The 22,791-nt window shown below is 45.3% G+C and overlaps 1 protein-coding gene across 4 annotated transcripts in view; it reads left to right on the top strand.

The window, feature by feature from the left end:
* usp24 (ubiquitin specific peptidase 24) overlaps positions 1 to 20,428 on the top strand; it is a gene marked incomplete at its 5' end in the record, with an annotated part of 56,192 nt that extends 35,764 nt beyond the window's left edge. For all 4 annotated transcript variants that reach the window (XM_084185796.1, XM_084185797.1, XM_084185798.1 and 1 more), the window contains 28 exons: positions 71 to 293; positions 395 to 557; positions 784 to 945; positions 2,010 to 2,080; positions 2,149 to 2,309; positions 2,514 to 2,575; positions 2,684 to 2,875; positions 3,115 to 3,374; positions 5,039 to 5,284; positions 5,387 to 5,485; positions 5,592 to 5,674; positions 5,768 to 5,909; positions 6,008 to 6,336; positions 6,458 to 6,582; positions 6,761 to 6,902; positions 6,987 to 7,137; positions 7,433 to 7,528; positions 7,634 to 7,851; positions 9,126 to 9,423; positions 9,579 to 9,681; positions 9,774 to 9,892; positions 10,324 to 10,437; positions 10,542 to 10,607; positions 13,724 to 13,790; positions 14,469 to 14,547; positions 14,659 to 14,734; positions 18,029 to 18,226; positions 18,456 to 20,428. In XM_084185796.1, coding sequence (XP_084041922.1) covers positions 71 to 293; positions 395 to 557; positions 784 to 945; positions 2,010 to 2,080; positions 2,149 to 2,309; positions 2,514 to 2,575; positions 2,684 to 2,875; positions 3,115 to 3,374; positions 5,039 to 5,284; positions 5,387 to 5,485; positions 5,592 to 5,674; positions 5,768 to 5,909; positions 6,008 to 6,336; positions 6,458 to 6,582; positions 6,761 to 6,902; positions 6,987 to 7,137; positions 7,433 to 7,528; positions 7,634 to 7,851; positions 9,126 to 9,423; positions 9,579 to 9,681; positions 9,774 to 9,892; positions 10,324 to 10,437; positions 10,542 to 10,607; positions 13,724 to 13,790; positions 14,469 to 14,547; positions 14,659 to 14,734; positions 18,029 to 18,226; positions 18,456 to 18,518 — 4,108 coding nt within the window. In that variant the 3' untranslated portion in view covers positions 18,519 to 20,428. The remainder of the gene's footprint in view (positions 1 to 70; positions 294 to 394; positions 558 to 783; positions 946 to 2,009; positions 2,081 to 2,148; positions 2,310 to 2,513; positions 2,576 to 2,683; positions 2,876 to 3,114; positions 3,375 to 5,038; positions 5,285 to 5,386; positions 5,486 to 5,591; positions 5,675 to 5,767; positions 5,910 to 6,007; positions 6,337 to 6,457; positions 6,583 to 6,760; positions 6,903 to 6,986; positions 7,138 to 7,432; positions 7,529 to 7,633; positions 7,852 to 9,125; positions 9,424 to 9,578; positions 9,682 to 9,773; positions 9,893 to 10,323; positions 10,438 to 10,541; positions 10,608 to 13,723; positions 13,791 to 14,468; positions 14,548 to 14,658; positions 14,735 to 18,028; positions 18,227 to 18,455) is intronic.
* Between the last annotated feature and the right edge of the window lie 2,363 nt (positions 20,429 to 22,791).

A 22,791-nucleotide genomic window follows, 5' to 3' on the forward strand; every position in this document is an offset into this window, starting at 1 on the left:
ACACACACACACACGTTAAGATAAGTTGTTAGAGAGGTTGAATGTGATTGGATCTTTCTTTCCCCTGCAGGTTCCTATTGGTTGGCCAGAGTATGCCGTCGTTGCTGGATGATGATGTCATCCGAGAGGGCGACACGCTGTCTAGTCGGCCGTTCCGTAACGCGGGGCGACCGGGGAGGCAGCTGTCTCTGTGTGGAACACCAGAGAAGAGCTCCTATAGACAGATGTCTCTGTCTGAACGCTCCTCCATCAGAGTAGAGGAGATCATCCCTGCTGCACGTGTAGCTATACAGGTACATACACATACACACAACCCCCTAATGCATACCTAACACAAACATGCACCTAATACACACATCTAACACACACCTCTAACCCTGTCTCTCCTCTATAGACGATGGAGGTGGGGGACTTCACCTCGACTGTGGCGTGCTTCATGCGTCTCACCTGGGCAGCAGCCGCCGGCCGATTGGACCTCGTCGGCAGTCCACAGCCAATCAGACCTGAGCACAGCTCGCTCCTCCCACTCGGGGTCCGCACCCGTGTCAGCAGCACTGGTGAGACACACACACACACACACAAGGCACTGGCAGATTATATTGACACATATTTAACAACATAAACATCAGCCTGAATTGTGAGCAATGAAATTATTACAATATTCTGATTATTTTGCCTTATACTGAGGATTTCGCTCTCTCCTCTCTGTCTTTTTACATCTCCCTTCCTCTCTCTCTCTCTCTCTCTCTCTCTCTCTCTCTCTCTCTCTGTCTCTCTCTACAGGAAGTAACTGCAGCTCCAGCAGTGAGGGTGAGGCGCCGCCCACAGCGCTGCATGCTGGGATATGCGTGAAACAGCAGATTGTTTCTATTAAAGACTGCATCATCGCTAGAGAGGCCCTGTCTCTACTGGTCACCTGTCTACAGCTACGAACACAGCAGCTAGGTAACACACACACTCACACTCACACACACACACACTGATCATTGACGACAATGAGACAGCCTAAAGGGAGGGGCTTCAGAGACCTGGCAGTGTGTTGCCAGAACAACATCCTCTCCCTCAACAGGAAACGGAGGGCTGAGCAAGCCCCCATTCACATCTACGGGGCTGTAGTAGGGCAGGTCGGGAGTTCCTCGGTGTCCACATCACTAAGGCTCTATCATGGTCCACACACACCAACACAGTCGTGAAGAGGACACGACAACGCCTCTTCCCCCTCACAAGGTTGAAAAGATTTGGCATGGGCCCTCAAAAGGTTATACAGCTGCACCATTGAGATCATCTTGACTGGCTGCATCAACGCTTGGTATAGCAACTGCTTGTCATCTGACCGCAAGGCCCTACAGAGGGTAATGCGTACGGCCCAATACATCACTGGGGCCGAGCTCCCTGCCATCCAGGACCTGTATACCAGGCGGTGTCAGAGGAAGGCCATAAAAATGGTCAATGACTCCAGCCACCCAAGTCATAGACTGTTCTCTCTGCTACTGCACGGCGAGCGGTACCGATGCACCAAGTCTGGAACCAACAGGACCCTGAACAGCTTCTACCCCCAAGCCATAGGGACTGCGAAATAGTTAGTCTGAGTAGCTATTCTGTTATCTATTTAACTATCTGCATTTACCCTTTTTGCACTAACCTTTTCAGTCTTATCACATACGCTGCTGCTGCTGTTTATTATCTGTCACTTTATTCCTAGTTATATGTACATATCTACCTCAATTACCTCATATCCCTGCACACAGACTTAGTACTGGTACCCCGTGTATATAACCAAGTTATCGTTACCCATTGTGTATTTATTATTACTTTTATTATTACGTGTTTTACTTTTCTATTATTTCTCTATTTTCTCTCTCTGCATTGTTGGGAAGGTCCCGTAAGTAAGCATTTCACCATTAGTCTACACCTGTTGTTTTACGACGCAAGTGACGAATATAATTTGATTTGAGACACAGACACTGTTTTATGAAGACATAATGCTAACAGTGTGTGTCTCTATCCAGGCTCATTCTACATCCTCCCCTGTGTCAGCGACTTCATCATCGACATCCTGCTAGGATCAGCCAGTGGAGAGGTAACTAGGATGTGTGTGGGTGTGTGAGACGGAGTGTGTGCGTGTGTTCTAACCCGTGTCTCTGTCAGATCCGGCGTGTGGCGTGTGACCAGCTGTATACTCTGAGCCAATCCGACACCTCTGCGTTCCCTGAGATCATCAAACCCAACGTGTTCCTGCTCCGAGTCGTCCTCACCTCCCAGCTGCCCCTCTGGAGCCCCACGTCTGTCATGAGAGGAGTCAACCAGAGGTACAGTAGTGGGAGGCAGTAGTAAGTTACGTTCGACAGCAGATGGCGCCAAACTATCGATGACCAATGATAGATGTATAGCATCATATAGCTATAGTTAGTTGTAAATGTATATGGATGTATAGTGCCACGGACAGTTTTGTTCCGTGTGTTTGTCCTGTCTGTTTGTCTATATCTGAGTGTAATATTGTTCTGTCTGTCCAGGTTGCTGTCGCAGTGTACTGAGTACTTTGACCTGCGATGTCAACTACTGGACGACTTGACCAGTGAGTTTACACACACGCACACACAAACTTGCGTGCGCGCACACACACACCCCAACAGTTTTCCAACACTGTCATTGACACATGATGAATGCTCCTGCCCCCCTCCAGGTTCGGAGATAGAGGTGTTGTCAGTGAGTGCGGCGGCCATGTTGGAAGATGAGATCAGCTGGTTGGATAACTTTGAGCCCAGCTGGAGCTCTGAGATGGAGACCAGCGAGGCTGACAACATCCTGCAGGCTGGACACCTCCGCCTCATCAAAACACTACTGTCACTCTGTGGCACAGAGAAGGAACAACTGGGTGAGTACACACACATTCATATACAGTACACACACACACACACACACACACACAGCGATACATAAAGATCAGGTCCTTTTAAGGTTCCATTTTCCTAATGCTTTGCTGTGGTAGGGCTACAGCACAATTGCAAGTCAATTTCCTGTCTTCTACCATTACAAGACAGTCCAGGCGGTTCTGATTTCAAAGTTGCTAAATACAAGGCTTTCACATTTACAGCGTGTGTTTTTGCTCCGCAGGTCCCTCTCTGATCCAGCAGCTGTTAGATGACTTCCTCTTCCGAGCATCCCGCATCATCCTGAACACGTCTAACCCCGCCTCCAGCTCCCCCCCCAGCCACGACTTCCACCCCAAGTGCAGTATGGCTAGCAGCAGACTGGCAGCCTACGAGGTGCTGGTGATGCTGGCAGACAGCTCTGTGGCCAACCTACAGCTCATCACCAGAGAACTGCTGTCCATGCACCACCAGTCAGACCCCTCGCTCAGCAAGGAGTTTGATGTGAGTCTCACACACATTCTTGCACTCATGTGCGCACATACACAGATGTGTGCACAGTAGGGGTGTAACGGTTCACCAAACCCACGTTTCGGTACAGCAGGAAAATGATATGCCATTCACAATGTTCCTGGCATTGTCTGTGGTGACTGGATTGTTATGTTGGGCCTCAAGTTTCCACTCTGAGGCTGCATTTGTGGGAGGTGGGAGTTTACCAGTTGAGAAGTCGTAAATACCAGTTGGATGCGTTCATGTGATTTGAACTCGTTGAGAAACGCCGATTGGCTAATGGCCAACAAGCTGCGTCAACCATAAACTAAAAGAACAGGTATCATGCTTGCAAACAAGTTATAGAGTTAAATAGATTGCTTTTTATAAATAATGTTTTGTTGTTTCATTAAACTGCCAAAAATGCTGTTGTACATTTCCTTAGTAGGTGACGTCAGAGGTCAGCATGCGGTAGAGGTGGGTGCTAAGGATGATAGACTAGTTTCCCACTAGTAATTATGAGTTTGATGGCCGTTTAAGTGGATTTTTCCCAGTCGTATATGGTAAATTCCCTCTTCCATCTTGGTTACGAACGCACCATGACACTGCCTCCTTCAGTGCCAGATGCGTACTTGTGACTCTCATAAAGGGGGCGTGTCTGTAGCATGGTACATCTCCTTCCGAGGTAATGTGGTGGGCTTTAACTGTTAAGTAAGCACAACACAGTGTGCGAACTTTTGCTTTGGCTGGCTTATATAGAGTGGGTAGCCTACTACCTGTTTGCTGAAATGGTAGCAAGAGGGAAGTTCGTAACGTGGCTCGAGTACTTTCACAAGAAAAACCCTATTCTCAACCAATGAGAGTAGCCTACCTATCGCTCTTGTCATTTCTTTGGCCCGGTCACAATCAGCTGCCAAGGGCTGCTTGAATGCAGAGGGGAGACAATGTTGTGTTGTTTCTTTGCGTTTCAGTCTTGCGGCGGTATACCAGGGTGATGTCGGTGTAAATGTGTCGACATATTTGAGTGTTGCCAGCTGCATAGGCTATTCTCGTTGAGCGTGGTGACATACTGTTAACGCGACATACTGTTAACGTTTTATCCACAACTCTCTGTCCATCATCGTTGTAATCTACTGGGAAGCCAAAATGTTCCCAAACTGGAGATTTAAACGATGATGGTGGGAACCTCTAATTCTGGTTTATCGACCCCACCACTCGCCATAGTAGAACTAGTTCCCAGCTGCGCCTCACAAAAGGACAGTTTGAAATGCGGCAATTAAGATTTGAATTTGGATTACAACGTGTAATTGGACTCTAGTTGTTTTAACGGAATAGCCAGAAATATATTTTCAGCTCCGATTTACTCGAGGCATTGGTCTACCATGCAGCGTAGGCATAGCCTATAGGCCTAGTGTTTAAAAAAATAAATATATATTCTATCTGGTTCACAGTGCAGAATGAACGGGGTCCCCATACCGAAAAGTTCGGTACGAATACGTGTACTGTTACTCCCCTAGTGCATACAGACAACAAACACACACAACAAACAATAAACACACGTGAATGGAGAAATGCTTGATAGAACTGAAGCGTTTACAGGTATGTAATGTTTCTACCTTCAACGTGTCTAACTCTCTCTCTCCTTCTATTTCCTCCCTCCTTCCGTGCCCCTCTCCCAGTTCCTCCCGCCGGTGGACAGTCGTTCTGTGTCAGGGTTCGTAGGGTTAAAGAACGGTGGCGCCACCTGCTATATGAATGCTGTTTTCCAGCAGCTGTACATGCAGCCCGGCCTGGCTGAGGCCTTTCTGTCTATAGAGGACGACACGGAGCAGCCAGACGAGAGTGTGTTCTGTCAGGTCCAGTCTCTGTTTGGACACCTGATGGAGAGCAAGCTGCAGTACTACGTCCCTGAGAACTTCTGGAAGGTATCCGAACATGCACACACACATTCAAGTACACTACACAGTACATACTCAACGAACTACCCGTGTTTCGGTCAAAAATAATGAATGTTTGTGTTTCTGTAGATCTTTAAGATGTGGAATAAGGAGCTGTATGTACGAGAGCAACAGGATGCCTATGAGTTCTTCACTTCACTGGTGGACCAGTTGGACGAGCACCTCAAGGTAACACAGACTCCACTGTTCACATCTACTTAACACACACATTTATATTATAATGTAACACACACCTTTATTGTTCACATATTGAGATGTCTGTTTTGTTCTTTAGAAAATCGGCCGCGAGCAGATCTTTAAGAACACTTTCCAGGGAATCTTCTCTGATCAGAAGATCTGCAAAGACTGCCCTCACCGGTGAGCTCACGCATACACACACACACACACACACACACACAGGCAGCCATCACTTCTAAACCTCTAACTATAACCTCTGACCTCTGACCGTAGATATGAGCGAGAGGAGACGTTTATGGCGCTGAACCTGGGTGTGACTTCCTGTCAGAGTCTGGAGATCTCATTGGACCAGTTCGTCAGGGGGGAGGTGCTAGAAGGAACCAACGCCTACTATTGCGAAAAGTGCAAGGAGAAGGTGTGTGTGTATTAATGAATGCATAAACAGGATGTGTATTAAGTCGCTGTCCAGTGTTAATGTACATGAATGTTAACTTGGTGTGTGTATCTCTCCAGCGTACCACAGTGAAGCGGACCTGCATAAAGTCCCTGCCCAGTGTTCTCTGTATCCATCTGATGCGCTTCGGCTTCGACTGGGAGAGCGGACGCTCGATCAAATACGACGAGCAGATCAGGTTTCCCTGGGTGCTGAACATGGAGCCCTACACAGTGTCTGGCATGGCTCGTCAGGATGGGGGGGCGGAGGGGGGAGACGGCCGGGGGGAAGTAGGGGGCTCACCCAGGAAGAAGGTCACTATCTCTGAGAACTACGAGCTGGTGGGAGTCGTAGTCCACAGCGGACAGGCACACGCTGGACACTACTACTCCTTCATAAAGGACCGGCGGTAAGAGACCAACACTTAAGTGTTATAAACAAATATCTCACTTTTAAGACAAGCAAAATACATTGATCACAAATAGTCATCTTACCATTCTGCTCTCTCCCATCTCTCTCCTCTCCTGTAGGGGAAGTGCTAGAGGAAGGTGGTATAAGTTTAATGACAACGTGGTCGAGGAGTTTGATATGAACGACGAGACTCTGGAGTACGAGTGCTTTGGAGGAGAGTACCAGCCTAAAGTCTACGATCAGTGTAAGCCCTATTTAACATGTAGACCAAGTAGTGGAGGTCAATGGAACATTCTCAGCGCCAACACTTTTGGGGTCCCTCTGGGTAGTGTCCTCGGTCCCCTTTTTTCCCAGTTTATTCTATACATTAATGACAAACTCATAAAAGATCAAACATAACATCACTTTGTTTGTGTGTGTAGCTAACCCCTACCCTGACGTGCGGCGGCGGTATTGGAATGCCTACATGTTGTTCTACCAGAGGATCAGTGACCAGAACTCTCCAGTTCTCCCTAAGAAGAGCAGAGTCAGCGTCATGAGGCAAGAGGCAGAAGACCTCACGCTGTGAGTCACACACACACATAGCCTACATACACACACCTCATACACACACACTACTCACACTGTAACCCTCTCTCTCCCCTGTAGTTCGGCGCCCTCTAGCCCAGACGTCAGTCCCCAGTCTTCCCCTCGCCCCGCTAGAGCCAACAATGACCGTCTCTCTGTCCTGACCCGCCTCGTACGAAAGGGAGAGAAGAAAGGTCTGTTTGTGGAGAAGATGCCTGCTAGGATCTACCAGGTGACTACACTGGATTGGACTGGTTTGGGGGACCACGTTTTGTAATCAATCATCTTGCCTGAGACCTGAAGAATCTTTAAAAAAGCACCCTGTGTTCATACCTAGGCATTAGCTCAGATAGCTAATACAGTCTTGTGGCGCACAAACAAACTCCTCTCCCCTTCTGTCTCTCTCTCTCTCTCTCTCTCTCTCTCTCTCTCTCTCTCTCTCTCTCTCTCTCTCTCTCTCTCTCTCTCTCTCTCTCTCTCTCTCTCTCTCTCTCTCTCTCTCTCTCTCTCTCTCTCTCTCTCTATAGATGGTGAGAGATGAGAACCTGAAGTTTATGAAGAACAGAGATGTGTACAACAGCGACTACTTCAACTTCACCCTGTCACTGGCCTCCGTCAACGCGGTATGTGTTTGTGTGTGTAGGATAAACAGAGACGTGTCTGCATAATTCAAAGTTATGCCTGCCTCTTTTAAAACTGTTCTTATAAACAATGTGTGTGTGTTGCAGACGAAGCTGAAGCACCCAGCCTACCAGGCCATGGCCAGAGAGAGTCTCCAGCTAGCAGTCCACTTCCTGTTCCACACCTACCTCCACACCAAGAAGAAGCTGCGGGTGGACACAGAGGAGTGGATGGCTACGGTGGAGGTGCTGCTGTCTAAAAGCAGTGAAGCCTGTCACTGGATGGCTCAGTACCTGGTGGGACCTGAGGGAAAAGAGATCACCAAGTCAGTACTGCTATAAAACTACTATAATACTACTATTCTACTACTTAGAGGTGTTGCGGTGACCGTATTACCGCCACACCGGCAGTCATGTGTTATGACCGCAGTCAAATTCTACGTGACCGTTGAGTCATGGTAATCTCCTCTTATGTGCTCTGGACATGTGTTGGTAGTACCCAACACCAGGTCGCTAATGGCCTGGTACTCAGGGCTCTATTTTCCCTCTAACCACTCTGACATCAATGCAAATGCAATCAGAAATCACATCAAAACAGTATCATGCTTTTAAAACTCACCATTAGGCAAAAATTGTTTACCTCATTGTGATGATCAATTTGAAGAAAGAAGTTCAACAACAGGTTGAAACTGAGTGGAAAACGTGGTCGTTGTGGATGTTTCAAAGCCAAATGCAGCGAAATTGACGTAGCTTTCTAAGGTGATGATTAATTCAAAGTGTTTAAGACGTTGTATGTAGAACATCCATTCGCATATTAGAGCTTATGCTAACTTTTTCCCATTATATGTTCTGATTCCGAAGACAGACAGGTTTGTATCATTCACAACTAAAGTTGCCATATAACTCTAAATCTAGCGTATATAGGACATGTTTCAAATGATCACTTTTACGCTCAACATAGCCACTTCATATGCGCACTCACTCCGGAATGGGGAAAAATATCCTTTCTATTTGATTCAATTATATTCTTCTTACTATAAAATCATATAATATAAAATAATGGCATGGGACTTATAAGCATATCTTATCTGCTAAATGAACAAGCCTACAGCCTATGGCATGGCGCATAGCCAGATAACATACATTAGGCCGATTCCTATTCTGTTATTCTGAAATATATTTTCTTCATATCATAATGTTTCTTTAGACCTGACTAAAATAAATAATGGATTTATTGTGATGGTATATATTAAATGGCTTTATTAGACTTTTTTTTATGTAGATGTTCCAAAGGTGCGCATCAGCGGCTTGTATGCGTGGAGACCTGGAGATGCTAAACGTGTTTGTTAATTAATGGTAAATTACCAGCTGACAATTTAATGACCGCCACTGCCCTAATACTAACTACTATAATACTACTAGTCGCTCTGGATAAGAGCGTCTGCTAAATGACTAAAATGTAATGTAAATGTACTCTACACAGAACCACTGCAGTACTACCACAGTACCACTACTTATATCTTACTTTACTACTCATCAATCTAACAGATTTTCTCTTTCTCTCCCTCATCTCTTCTTTTTCTCTCCTCCCCCCTTCCAGAGTGTGTCTGTTGGAGTGTGGGGTGAGGGAGGTGAGGGTCGTAGTGGCAGCAATATTGGAGAAGACCTTAGAGAGCGCGCTCCACTTCGCTGACTCTGGATTGGACAGCCTGACCGACATGCTCCTCTCCCTTTTGGACAAAGACGTTCCTGAGAACGTCAAACACTGCAACCAATACTTCAGCCTCTTCAGCAACTTTGCTCAGAGAGGCTCTGGTCCATGCCAGTTGTTGTTGAAACACTCAGCGTATCGCAGGATGCTCATCTTCCTCCTCGGACCCAACAGACAGAACAACCAGGTACATGCACACAAACACTCAATTCCTACACCGCTGCATAGAAATGAATATGACAGGATGTTGTTGTTGATGGTTCTGGACGCTCATGACCTTTTTCCCCTCTCCCTCTTTCTTGCTCCCTTTTCCTCTGATTCCTTCTCGTTCTCTCGTTCTAGAATCGGAGGTGGAGTCCAGCCCAGGCCAGAGAGTTCCTGCACCTCCACTCCACTCTGGCCCTGATGACTCTCCACTCAGACCTCAACACACAGCGCACACATGGTAACACGGACACACTCACCTTACCACAGTTAGGATGGTTCCATAATACGCTGATGTGTATAACCTGATGTGATTGTGTGTGCGCTTCTCAGATCAAGGTGTGTGTAAGCTGATTGTGAGCAGTGTCCCTGCCTCCTCCCGCCTCCTCCCCCTCAACGCTGACATCATGGCCTCGCTCTTCAGCCCCGAGGGACAGCCTTACCTGCTAGAGGTAATACACACACACACACACACACACACACACACACACACACACACACACACACACACACACACACACTCTGTCTGTAGTAGCTCAGCTGGTAGAGCACGGCGCTTGTAACGCCAAGGTAGTGGGTTCGATCCCCGGGACCACCCATACACAAAAAAAATTATGCGCGCATGACTGTAAGTCGCTTTGGATAAAAGCGTCTGCTAAATGGCATATTATATTATTATTATTATAGTAAAGCCCTATTGTGGGGGAAAACTAATTATGATTGGCTGTGTCCCTGCCCAGTCATGTGAAATCCATAGATTAGGGCCTAATGAATTTATTTATATTGACTTATTTCCTTATATGAACTGTAACTCAGTAAAATCGTTGAAATTGTTTGTGTATATGGAAGTTTAAAAAAAAGTTTTGTGTGTGTGTGCCTGCAGGTGATGTTTGCGATGCGGGAGTTGTCGGGCCCTCTGACTGTGCTGATAGAGATGGCGATGTACTGCTCCTTCTGTAACGAACCCTTCTCCCTCGGAGTACTACAGCTGCTCAAGGTAAGAACTACAACTACCAGTTCTAAACAAATCCATTACCACAGATGACTACAAATCCCAGCACCAAACACATCATTACCATTCTGATCTGTGTGTGTATATAGACGCAGTTGGAGACCGCTCCGCCCCATGAATTGAAGAACGTGTTCCAGCTGCTGCAAGAGCTGCTGGTGAGTGACCGCTGACAATCAAAACTGTCTGTGCATTAGGGCTGAGCCATTAATTTACAGTGGCTTGCGAAAGTATTCACCCCCCTTGGCATTTTTCCTATTTTGTTGCCTTACAACCTGGAATTAAAATTGATTTTGGGGGGTTTGTATCATTTGATTTACACAACATGCCAAATATTTTTTCTTGTGAAACAAACAAGAAATAAGACGACAACCAGAACTTGAGCGTGCATAACTAGTCACCCCCCCAAAGTCAATACTTTGTAGAGCCACCTTTTGCAGCAATTACAGCTGCAAGTCTCTTGGGGTATGTCTCTATAAGCTTGGCACATCAAGCCACTGGGATTTTTGCTCATTCTTCAAGGCAAAACTGCTCCAGCTCCTTCAAGTTGGATGGGTTCCGCTGATGTACAGCAATCTTTAAGTCATACCACAGATTCTCAATTGGATTGAGGTCTGGGCTTTGACTAGGCCATTCCAAGACATTTTAAATGTTTCCACTCGAGTGTTGCTTTAGCAGTATGCTTAGGATCATTGTCCTGCTCGAAGGTGAACCTCCGTCCCAGTCTCAGATCTCTGGAAGACTGAAACAGGTTTCCCTCAAGAATTTCCCTGTATTTAGCGCCATCCATCATTCCTTCAATTCTGACTAGTTTCCCAGTCCCTGCTGATGAAAAATCCCCACAGCATGATGCTGCCACCACCATGCTTCACTGTGGGGATGGTGTTCTCGGGGTGATGAGAGGTGTTGGGTTTGCGCCAGACATAGCGTTTTCCTTGATGGCCAAAAACTTCAATTTTAGTCTCATCTGACCAGAGTACCTTCCTCCATATGTTTGGGGAGTCTCCCACATGCCTTTTGGCGAACACCAAACATGTTTTCTTATTTTATTCTATAAGCAATGGCATTTTTCTGGCCACTCTTCTGTAAAGCCCAGCTCTGTGGAGTGTACGGCTTAAAGTGGTCCTATGGACAGATACTCCAATCTCCGCTGTGGAGCTTTGCAGCTCCTTCAGGGTTATCTTTGGTCTCTTTGTTGCCTCTGATTATTGCCCTCCTTGCCTGGTCTGTGAGTTTTGGTGGGCGGCCCTCTCTTGGCAGGTTTGTTGTGGTGCCATATTCTTTCCATTTTTTTATAATGGATTTAATGGTGCTCCGTGGGATGTTCAAAGTTTCAGATATTTTTTTATAACCCAACCCTGATCTGTACTTCTCCACAACTTTGTCCCTGACCTGTTTGGAGAGCTCCTTGGTCTTCATAGTGCTGCTTGCTTGGTGGTGCCCCTTGCTTAGTGGTGTTGCAGAATCTGGGGCCTTTCAGAACAGGTGTATATATATTGAGATCATGTGACAGATCATGTGACACTTAGATTGCACACAGGTGGACTTTATTCAACTAATTATGTGACTTCTGAAGGTAATTGGTTGCTCCAGATCTTATTTAGGGGCTTCATAGCAAAGGGGGGTGAATACATATGCACGCACCACTTTTCCGTTATTTATTATTTAGAATTTTTTGAAACAAGTTATTTTTTTCATTTCACTTAACCAATTTGGACAATTTTGTGTATGTCCATTACATGAAATCCAAATAAAAATCCATTTAAATTACAGGTTGTAATGCAACAAAATAGGAAATACGCCAAGGGGGATGAATACTTTTGCAAGGCACTGTAAATTCTGTTTTTTGGGGGGGTTATTAAACAACTCATTGACCGACGTCGGTTCAATTACTTGAGTTCCATTTAGTTCTGTTTTTTTCTGAGCCCGACGCACCATTTGTCTATAGAGAAATTCATGAAAGAAATCAAGTCAAAAAGTATGTGGGATGCTGGGCTGAAGGGAGTTGTAGTGTTCATTAAATAAATATTCAAGTTCAGCGCAGAAACTTGGTAATTAACTACAATGACCATAATCCATTGTGCCTGTTTACAGAGACGGGTACACTTTTATGCCTGCTATGTTAGGTTAGATACACAGACCGCATAGACCGCATGAGAGAGGAATGTACACAACACAACTATGAGTGGGAAAGAGACCGTAAATGAAAGTATACCTTATCTACTTTGAAGGATTAGTAGAATGATTTGCAGCATACTTAGGCAGGATAGCCTAGCTAAATAGGATGACTAAAGACAGTACAGTATGGGGAGCACAGAGATAACGTTAGATGGTCTGGCTGGCTGACTGCTACTGCCTGAGCAGAGATGAGATGATGACAAAAAAACATCAAATACATTCTAAGTAATATACACAACTGAAATGTTTTATTATTTCATCATCATTTCAAATTGTTCTATTGATGTCTACCCAATGTGGACCTGACAGAGAAAATTGAATATTTTTAATGTTTTGGCAATTGAATGTTAACTGTTTTTGGCTTTGGAATTTACATTAAAAAGCTCTAAAATCATTTTGTCATCATTTCATAATGCATTTAATGTTTTAAAAACAAATTATAGAAATCGAAAACCAGGATAAAAAAATGTATCATCGGACCGAAACCGAACCTACCTCAAAAAGCACTAATCGCTCAGCACTACTTGCTGTCCTTGAAAACACAGTGACTAATGTCAGCTCCAGACTGTGTGTGTAACGTGTATGTGTAATATATGTGTTAACATGTACACTGAGTATACTAAACATTAAGTACACCTGCTCTTTCCGTGACATAGACTGACCAGGTGAATCAAGGTGAAAGCTATGTCACCTGTTAAATCCACTCCAATCAGTGTAGGTAAAGGTGAGGAGACAGGTTAAAGAAGGATTTTTAAGCCTTGAGACAATTGAGACATGGCTTGTGTATGTGTGCCATTCAGAGGGTAAATGGGCAAGACAAAATATTTAAGTGCCTTTGAACGGGGTATGGTAGTATGTGCCAGGTGCACCAGTTTGAGTGTGTCAAGAACTGCAACGCTGCTGGGTTTTTCATGCTCAACAGTTTCCCGCGTGTATCAAGAATGGTCCAGCACCCAAAGGACATCCAGCCAACTTGACGCAACTGTGAGAAGCATTGGAGTCAACATGCGCCAGTGGAATGCTTTTGACACCTTGTAGAATCAATTTCCCGACAAATTGAGGCAGTGTAATACATGTGTAACGTGTGTGTTCTCAGGTGGTGGAGGACCCTCTCCAGACCCAGAGACTGAAGTACGCCTTTGAGTCAGAGAAAGGCCTGCTAGGTAGGCTATCTTCCACCTTCCGCTGGTAGGGTGTGTGTGTGGAGAGTGTGTGTAGCATGTGGAGAGTGTGTGTATTTGCAAGGCATGTGGAGAGTGTGTGGAAAGGCGTCAGCATGCTTCAGTTTGTCTGGTGCCTAGCCGAACTCGGCTAGCCGAACCAACGAGTGTGCTTGCATACTCCTTTAAAATACTTTCTCTTAAAAACAAGAAAAAAGCGGCAATAGTACTGTTTGTCCATTTTCAGACACCGTAGCCTCAAAATAGTCAAATGTAATCTAAAATAACTCAAGAAATCTATCATTGATTTTGACGTTTTTGCCAAGGAGATCTTAGTCGTGCAATTTTACATCTAACTAAGATGTTTGGTGCAGTATTTCTCAATTAAAAATGTTTTTCAATGAAAACGAGTCGTCTCTCGTTGAATGACAAAGAATACTTTATTGAAGAATCCCTACTGTTGACCAATCACCGATGAAGGGGCGTGGACTTCGGCTCCGAACTTCGGCTTGCCTCTAGAAAAAAAATGTGGTTGCCCGAACAGCCGGGGGAAAAAACTCACCGAAGTCCGAAACGAACAAAAAGTCATCATAATATATGCACGAACTGTTTCGGCTGGGAAGCATGCGGACGCCTTAAGGCATGTGGAAAGTGTGTGTGTGACTCTTCTCTTGTTTGCAGCATTGATGCACCAGAGTAACAACGTGGACAGCAGCCGCTGCTACCAGTGTGTCAAGTTCCTGGTTACCCTGGCACAGAAGTGAGTTCCTCCAGAGACCGGGAAATATGTTCATGTCCACCATTTTCAGTAAAAACCTCTCATTTCATACTTCCTGGTTTCACATAAAGTGTTTGTGTCTCTTTACTCCAGGTGTGCCCCTGCTAAGGACTATTTTAAAGATCTGTCTGGTCACTGGAGCTGGGCAGTGCAGTGGCTGCAGAAAAAGGCAAGCATCAAGCACAATATAACACCCACACAATTTCAGACCTGTATGTATGTGTGTGTACAGTTGAAGTCAGAAGTTTACATACACCTTAGCCAAATACATTTAAACTCAGTTTTTTACAATTCCTGACATTTAATCCTAGTAAAAATTCTCTGTTTTAGGTCAGTTAGGATCACCACTTTATTTTAAGAATGTGAAATGTCAGAATAATAGTAGAGAGAATGATTGATTTATTTCAGCTTTTACAGTGAGGGAAAATAGTATTTTATCCCCTGCTGATTTTATACGTTTGCCCACTGACAAAGAAATGATCAGTCTATAATTTTAATGGTAGGTTTATTTGAACAGTGAGAGACAGAATAACAACAAAAACGCATGTCAAAAATGTTATACATTTATTTGCATTTTAATGAGGGAAATAAGTATTTGACTCAGAAAGATTTCTGGCTCCCAGGTGTCTTTTATACAGGTAACGAGCTGAGATTAGGAGCACACTCTTAAAGGGAGTGATCCTAATCTCAGTTTGTTACCTGTATAAAAGACACCTGTCCACAGAAGCAATCAATCAGATTCCAAACTCTCCACCATGGCCAAGACCAAAGAGTTCTCCAAGGATGTCAGGGACAAGATTGTAGACCTACACAAGGCTGGAATGGGCTACAAGACCATCGCCAAGCAGCTTGGTAAGAAGGTGACAACAGTTGGTGCGATTATTCGCAAATGGAAGAAACACAAAAGACCTGTCAATCTCCCTTGGCCTGGGGCTCCATGCAAGATCTCACCTCGTGGAGTTGCAATGATCATGAGAACGGTGAGGAATCAGCCCAGAACTACACGGGAGGATCTTGTCAATGATCTCAAGGCAGCTGGGACCATAGTCACCAAGAAAACAATTGGTAACACACTACGCCGTGAAGGACTGAAATCCTGCAGCGCCCGCAAGGTCCCCCTGCTCAAGAAAGCACATATACAGGCCCGTCTGAAGTTTGCCAATGAACATCTGAATGATTCAGAGGAGAACTGGGTGAAAGTGTTGTGGTCAGATGAGACCAAAATCGAGCTCTTTGGCATCAAATCAACTCGCCGTGTTTGGAGGAGGAGGAATGCTGGCTATGACCCCAAGAACACCATCCCCACCGTCAAACATGGAGGTGGAAACATTATGCTTTGGGGGTGTTTTTCTGCTAAGGGGACAGGACAACTTCACCGCATCAAAGGGACGATGGACGGCGCCATGTACCGTCAAATCTTGGGTGAGAACGTCCTTCCCTCAGCCAGGGCATTGAAAATGGGTCGTGGATGGGTATTCCAGCATGACAATGACCCAAAACACACGGCCAAGGCAACAAAGGAGTGGCTCAAGAAGAAGCACATTAAGGTCCTGGAGTGGCCTAGCCAGACTCCAGACCTTAATCCCATAGAAAATATGTGGAGGGAGCTGAAGGTTCAAGTTGCCAAACGTCAGCCTCGAAACCTTAATGACTTGGAGAAGATCTGCAAAGAGGAGTGGGACAAAATCCCTCCTGAGATGTGTGCAAACCTGGTGGCCAACTACAAGACACGTCTGACCTCTGTGATTGCCAACAAGTGTTTTGCCACCAAGTACTAAGTCATGTTTTGCAGAGGGGTCAAATACTTATTTCCCTCATTAAAATGCAAATCAATGTATAACATTTTTGACATGGATTTTTCAGTTTTTTTTTGTTGTTATTCTGTCTCTCACTGTTCAAATAAACCTACCATTAAAATTATAGACTGATCATGTCTTTGTCAGTGGGCAAACATACAAAATCAGCAGGAGATCAAATACTTTTTTCCCTCACTGTATTTCTTTCATCACATTCCCAGTGGGTCAGAAGTTTACATACACTCAATTCGTGTTTGGTAGCATTGCCTTTAAATTGTTTAACTTGGGTCAAACGTTTTGGGTAGCCATCCACAAGCTTCCCACAATAAGTGGGGTGAATTTTGGCCCATTTCTCCTGACATAGCTGGTGTAACTGAGTCAGGTTTGTAGGTCTCCTTGCTCGCACACGCTTTTTCAGTTCTGCCAACAACTTCCTATAGGATTGAGGTCAGGGCTTTGTGATGGCCACTCCAATACCTTGACTTTGTTGTCCTTAAGCCATTTTGCCACAACTTTGGAAGTATGCTTGGGGTCATTGTCCATTTGGAAGACCCATTTGCGACCAAGCTTTAACTTCCTGACTGATGTCTTGAGATGTTGCTTCAATATATCCACATCATTTTCCTTCCTCATGGTGCCATCTATTTTGTGAAGTGCACCAGTCCCTCTTGCAGCAAAGCACCTCCACAGCATGATGCTGCCACCCCCGTGCTTCACGGTTGGGATGGTATTCTTCGGCTTGCAAGCTATCCCCTTTTTCCTCCAAACATAACGATGGTCATTATGGCCAAACAGTTCTATTTTTGTTTCATCAGACCAGAGGACATTTCTCCAAAAAGTACGATCTCTGTTCCCATGTGCAGTTGCAAACCGTAGTCTGGCTTTTTTATGGCGGTTTTGGAGCAGTGGCTTCTTCCTTGCTGAGCGGCCTTTCAGGTTATGTCGATTATAGGACTCGTTTTACTGTGGATATAGATACTTTTGTACCTGTTTCCTCCAGCACCTTCACAAGGTCCTTTGCTGTTGTTCTGGGATTGATTTGCACTTTTCGCACCAAAGTACGTTCATCTCTAGGAGACAGAACGCGTCTCCTTCCTGAGCGGTATGACGGCTGCGTGGTCCCATGGTGTTTATACTTGCATACTATTGTTTATACAGATGAACGTGGTACCTTCAGGCGTTTGGAAATTGCTCCCAAGGATGAACCAGACCTGTGGAGGTCTACAATTTTCTTTCTGTGGTCTTGCCTGATTTCTTTTGATTTTTCCATGATGTCAAGCAAAGAGGCACTGAGTTTGAACGTAGGCCTTGAAATACATCCACTGGTACACCTCCAATAGACTCAAATGATGTCAATTAGCCTATCAGAAGCTTCTAAAGCCATGACATAATTTTCTGGAATTTTCCAATGCACAATCAACTTAGTGTATGTAAACTTCTGACCCACTGGAATTGTGATAGTGATTTATAAGTGAACAATTGTTGGAAAAAGTACTTGTGTCATGCACAAAGTAGATGTCCTAACCGAGAAATTTGTGGAGTGGTTGAAAAACGAGTTTTAATGACAACCTAAGTTTATGTAAACTTCCGACTTCAACTGTGTGTGTGTGAGAGCGAGAGAGAGAGTAGAGTTTGTGTTAGTGTAACAGTGTTTGTTTCTCTGTCAGATGTCGGAACACTACTGGACCCCTCAGAGCAACGTGTCCAATGAGACGTCAACAGCCAAAACATTCCAGCGCACCATCTCAGCCCAGGACACGCTGGCCTACGCCACAGCACTGCTCAACGAGAAGGAGCCGTCTGGCAGCAGCAACGGCTCTGACGGCAGCCCAGCCAACGAGAACGCAGACCGCAGCCTCCGACAGGTACACACACACAGTCCGGCAGTGTGTTTCACAGAGACATAGCAAGTATGAAGAGCTCAGTAACGGTCCTAGAATAGGGGTATTGTCACTTCTCAGGACTGGGCTGGGCTCTAATCTTGGCTGGAGAGTTTTGTATGAATCGGTTTCATAGAAACTCTATAAAGATCTCTTTACTCTGAAATGCCACGTCTCCTGTAATCTCTCTCTCGCCCCACTCTCTTTATCTCAGGGTTCCGAGTCTCCCATGATGCTCGGTGATTCAAAGAGTGATCTGGAGGATGTCGACCCTTAGCTCCTCCCACCAGACACAATCCCTCCAATGGAGAGAAGGCTCCAGACAGCCAATCAAAAGACTGCTTTTCACCTCTGATTGCCAAGAGTATGGAGGGAGTGGCCCGCTACAGCCTGGTCGGCGGAGCAACGAAGGATGCGTGAAAAATCTTGAGTGACTTCCGGCCAGACTAATGGAATCAGAACTGGAGGAGAGTTTAGAGACGAGACTAATGGGTTACAGAACAGTTTATTCTTCTCTTACTGGCTGAGTTGGAAATGTCACCCTATTGCCTATGTAGTTCACTACTTTTGACCAAAGGTTCAGTGACAGAGCTAGTGTACTATACTATATAGGCATAAGGGTGTCATTTTAGATGTAGCCACTATTGTCTCACAAGGAAGGGACGGGTTGGTTTGTTTTGTAAGTTGTTGCTCATATTTGCCAATGTAACTAAACAGACATATTCATTATTGTAAAGATCTGTTCCATAGCTGAAATTTCAAATGTAAGATAATATTTTAAAGTGTCCTGTGCTCCACTCTAGAGGTGTGTATGTGTGAGGCCACGGTATAACCTGCTCTGGAGGAACTCAGACACACACATACGTTTAACAAGGGTTTTTAAGTATGCACTTTATAGTCCACCCCAGTCTATAGTGGAGTAGAGCAATAGTGATCAAGTCCGCTAGAGCATCTTAACCATCCTCCACACACACATACACCTATCTTTCTTTTGGTTTTAGCGCTTTACACACACATACATACACACAGCCAATGCCACTGTAGAGAACGCGCTGCTATGTCTGTTGCTCCAGTAACCACAGTGGTATCTAGGCTAACGCAGTCTACGGAGGGTTCTAGAACACAAACGGAACCAAGCCAACCAACCAATCAGCGCTCTCTCCTCCCCTCCCCTCCCCTACATTGAATCACAGCGCTGGATTTTAGGTATTTTAATTTATTTGTTTCTGGTTTCTCCTGACATCACTGTACTCATGCCTTATGCCACCACAGCTGCCCTGTGACACACACACACACACACAACATCAGAGATGGGGTCATCGTGCCAAGGAGAGATCAGGAGCAAGTTTTACTTTGGGTGCCAATGAAATACACACACACACACTGTTTCCCCCTCTTATACACACACGTACACAGCGTACCCTCTGTGCTTTATCATTATTATTTGCCCGCTGGGTTTCTCGTTTTTTGCCTTTGTTTATATTTGTCTGTTCATGTCTGCCTTTGGATACACAGAGGGGCATAACCTCTGACCCCTAAGCTCTGACACCAAACTCCACCCCACCTGGACCTCTGACCACTAACCTCTTGACCTAACCCAACTCCTGGGAGAATTCAAGTGCCTTCATCTCCCAACTCCCCTCACCTCTCTCATCCCTCCTCCCCATCACATTTCTCATCCTTGTCCCTCCTCACCCCAATCCCCTACCTGGCAACAGATTACTTGCTTTAATGAACTGTGTGTGAATGTTAACATGCTGCATATTGACCAGCAGACTGACCGGGCCCTCGTCCTTGTCTTAGAAGGCTGTGTCAGAGCTTTCAGGTGTGTTCTAGGTCTGGTGTGCCAGTGACACAGCACTCCTCACTCACAGAGCTTACTGCTCAGTTTGACTCTCAACTGCACCTGTAGTACTTCTCAAAACAGTACCAACCAATCAATCATTTATTTGTATCTGTGGTGTGTAGGGAGGGGGTTAAGGGAGGGTGGGGAGGGAGGGAGGGAGGGTAAGGAATGACATGGATCCAGGTTTTTATTCTGTCTGTCATTCTGCTTTGAGAATCACTCCTGCTGAAGGCCAGTCCGTCGAGACAGGACCATGCATGTTGAAACCCAGTTTTCATTTGTACATCAGAGTTTGATTATGGGGAAATTTGATATAAAATAAACTGGAATGCACAACCTTTTGTAAACGTTCTTGTTCTTTGTGTCTGTGTGAAGCAGGAGTGATCACAGTAAAATATGAAATCCATAAAATGTTTATTTCAGGTCAAGCCAGGTGTAGTATGGGACAGCTGTGGGAGGAGTGGAGCTGGAGTACCAGAGGGACAGAAACAGACAGGGCAGGGCCACGTATGCTGACCTTGTTATCATGGAAACCAGCAAGTGAAACACTGAAAGAGAAGGGGGATAGACGTCAGTCTCCAGAAAATTATCATTTCTCTCAACGCTCCACATCAATATACAGTCATGATCACATTACTTCCTAGTAATACTACATATTAGTGTATTACTGGAGTCTGAGTGTGTGTATACAGTACCTGGTGTTTATCTCCCCTGCAGCAGCATCCATGCTGTCCTCTGCTCCCCTCTCCTCCAGGCTCTGAGAGATCAACACCACCTGACACACAGAAATACACAGGTGTAATGACCCTGTTTGATTATTCCATGCGCACTCATTCTGTGTTTATTATGGCTCTGGGAGAGACCGAGTGGAGACAGACCACACACACTGCTGCTATACTGAACAAAAATATAAATGCTACAATTTCAAAGAGTTACAGTTCATAGAAGGAAATCAGTCAATTCAAATAAATTCATTAGGCCCTAATCTATGGATTTCACATGACTGGGCAGGGACACAGCCATGGGTGGGCCTGGGAGGGAGTAGGCCCACCCACTTGGGAGCCAGGCCCACCGACTGGGGATCCAGGCCCAGCCAATCAGAATTAGTTTTTCCTCACAAAAGGGCTTTATTATAGACATAAATACTCCTTAGCACCCCCCCTCCCCCTCCACAGGTGAAGAAGCAGGATTTGGAGGTCTTGGGCTGGCGTGGTTACACGTGGTCTGCGGTTGTGAGGCCGGTTGGATGTACTGCCAAATTCTCTAAAATGACATTGGAGGCGGCTTATGGTAGAGAAATTAACATTTAATTATCTGGCAACAGCTCTGGTGGACATTTCTGCAGTCGGCATGCCAATTGTACGCTCCCTCAAAAATTTTGACATCTGTGGCATTGTGTTGTGTGACAAAACTGCACATTTTAGAGTGGCCTTTTATTGTCCCCAGCCCAAGGTGCACCTGTGTAATGATCATGTTGTTTAATCAGCTTCTTGATATGCCACACCTGTCAGGTGGATTGATTATCTTGGAAAGGAGAAATGCTCACTAACAGGGATGTAAACGTGCATATGGAAAATTTCGGGGATCTTTTATTTCAGCTCATGAAACATGGGACCAACACTTTACATGTTGCGTTTATATTTTTGTTTCAGTATAAATCACAGTTGTCCAAACCACCATCCTGTTCAACACACACACACTAACACTTTATCTCTTTCATACACAGATGTAAGGTGGTTCAGTGATTGCTTGATGGGTAACCTTACCTGAGACCTGAAGACTTGCATTGGCTGGCTCCCCGAGGTAAATTTAAACTTGAACATACACACACACACACACACCAGTCCTTACCTTAGGGTAGCACTGGCAGAGGCTCCATGCGGTGCCGAGGATGATCATGGTGATCCCCAGAGAGCAGACTGTTGCGTAGATGTGAGGTCGCTCCTGAGTCATAACGAACAGACCGACTAACAACACACACATCCCCGCCGCGATCAGACCATACCGGTACGGCTTACCCTCCGCCATGCTGCTACCCTAACCCTGACCAATGAACTCTGACCCAAACCCACTCTACCTTAGTATGTAGCTTAGCTAAGGCTAGGTTATGCTCTGGGTCAGATACTACTGAAGGTGAGGGAGAGAAGGAGAAGGAGGAGGAGAGAGGGAGGTTCAAGATTTGTAATTCAGCAACGGTGTTCCACTCTGCTGGTTATTACAGCCTGCAGACAGAGTAAGGTGTGTGTGTGTGTGTGGATGTGTTTAACTATACTTGTACCAGAAGTCCCCACAAGAATAGTAAACAATCAAACATTTGACCAACTGGGGACATTTTGTTAGTCCCCACAAGGTCAAATGGTATTTCTAGGGGGTTAAGGTTAGAATTTATGTTAGGGAATGAATTGTTTGTCCCCACAAGGTCAGTTATACAAGACTTTGTGTGTGTGGTTTTACTATCCTTGTGGTGTAGTTAAACAAATACAATTCTGACAAGTGGGGATATTTCGCCAGTTCTCACAAGGAAAAAGGCTATTTTAGGCTTAGGGGTTAGGTTTAGGGTTAGGTAGGGGTTAGTGAAAATATGATTTTGAATGGGAATCAATTGTTTGGTCCCCACAAGAATAATAAAACGTGTGTGTGTGTGGTGGCCAGTGGTGGGTCACCTTGTCCTACCTCCAGTTCTACTTGAAGTAAATGCTTTCTC

Source organism: Coregonus lavaretus (assembly GCF_964263955.1).
Source record: "Coregonus lavaretus genome assembly, chromosome: 21".
NCBI classification, from domain to species: Eukaryota; Metazoa; Chordata; class Actinopteri; order Salmoniformes; family Salmonidae; genus Coregonus; species Coregonus lavaretus.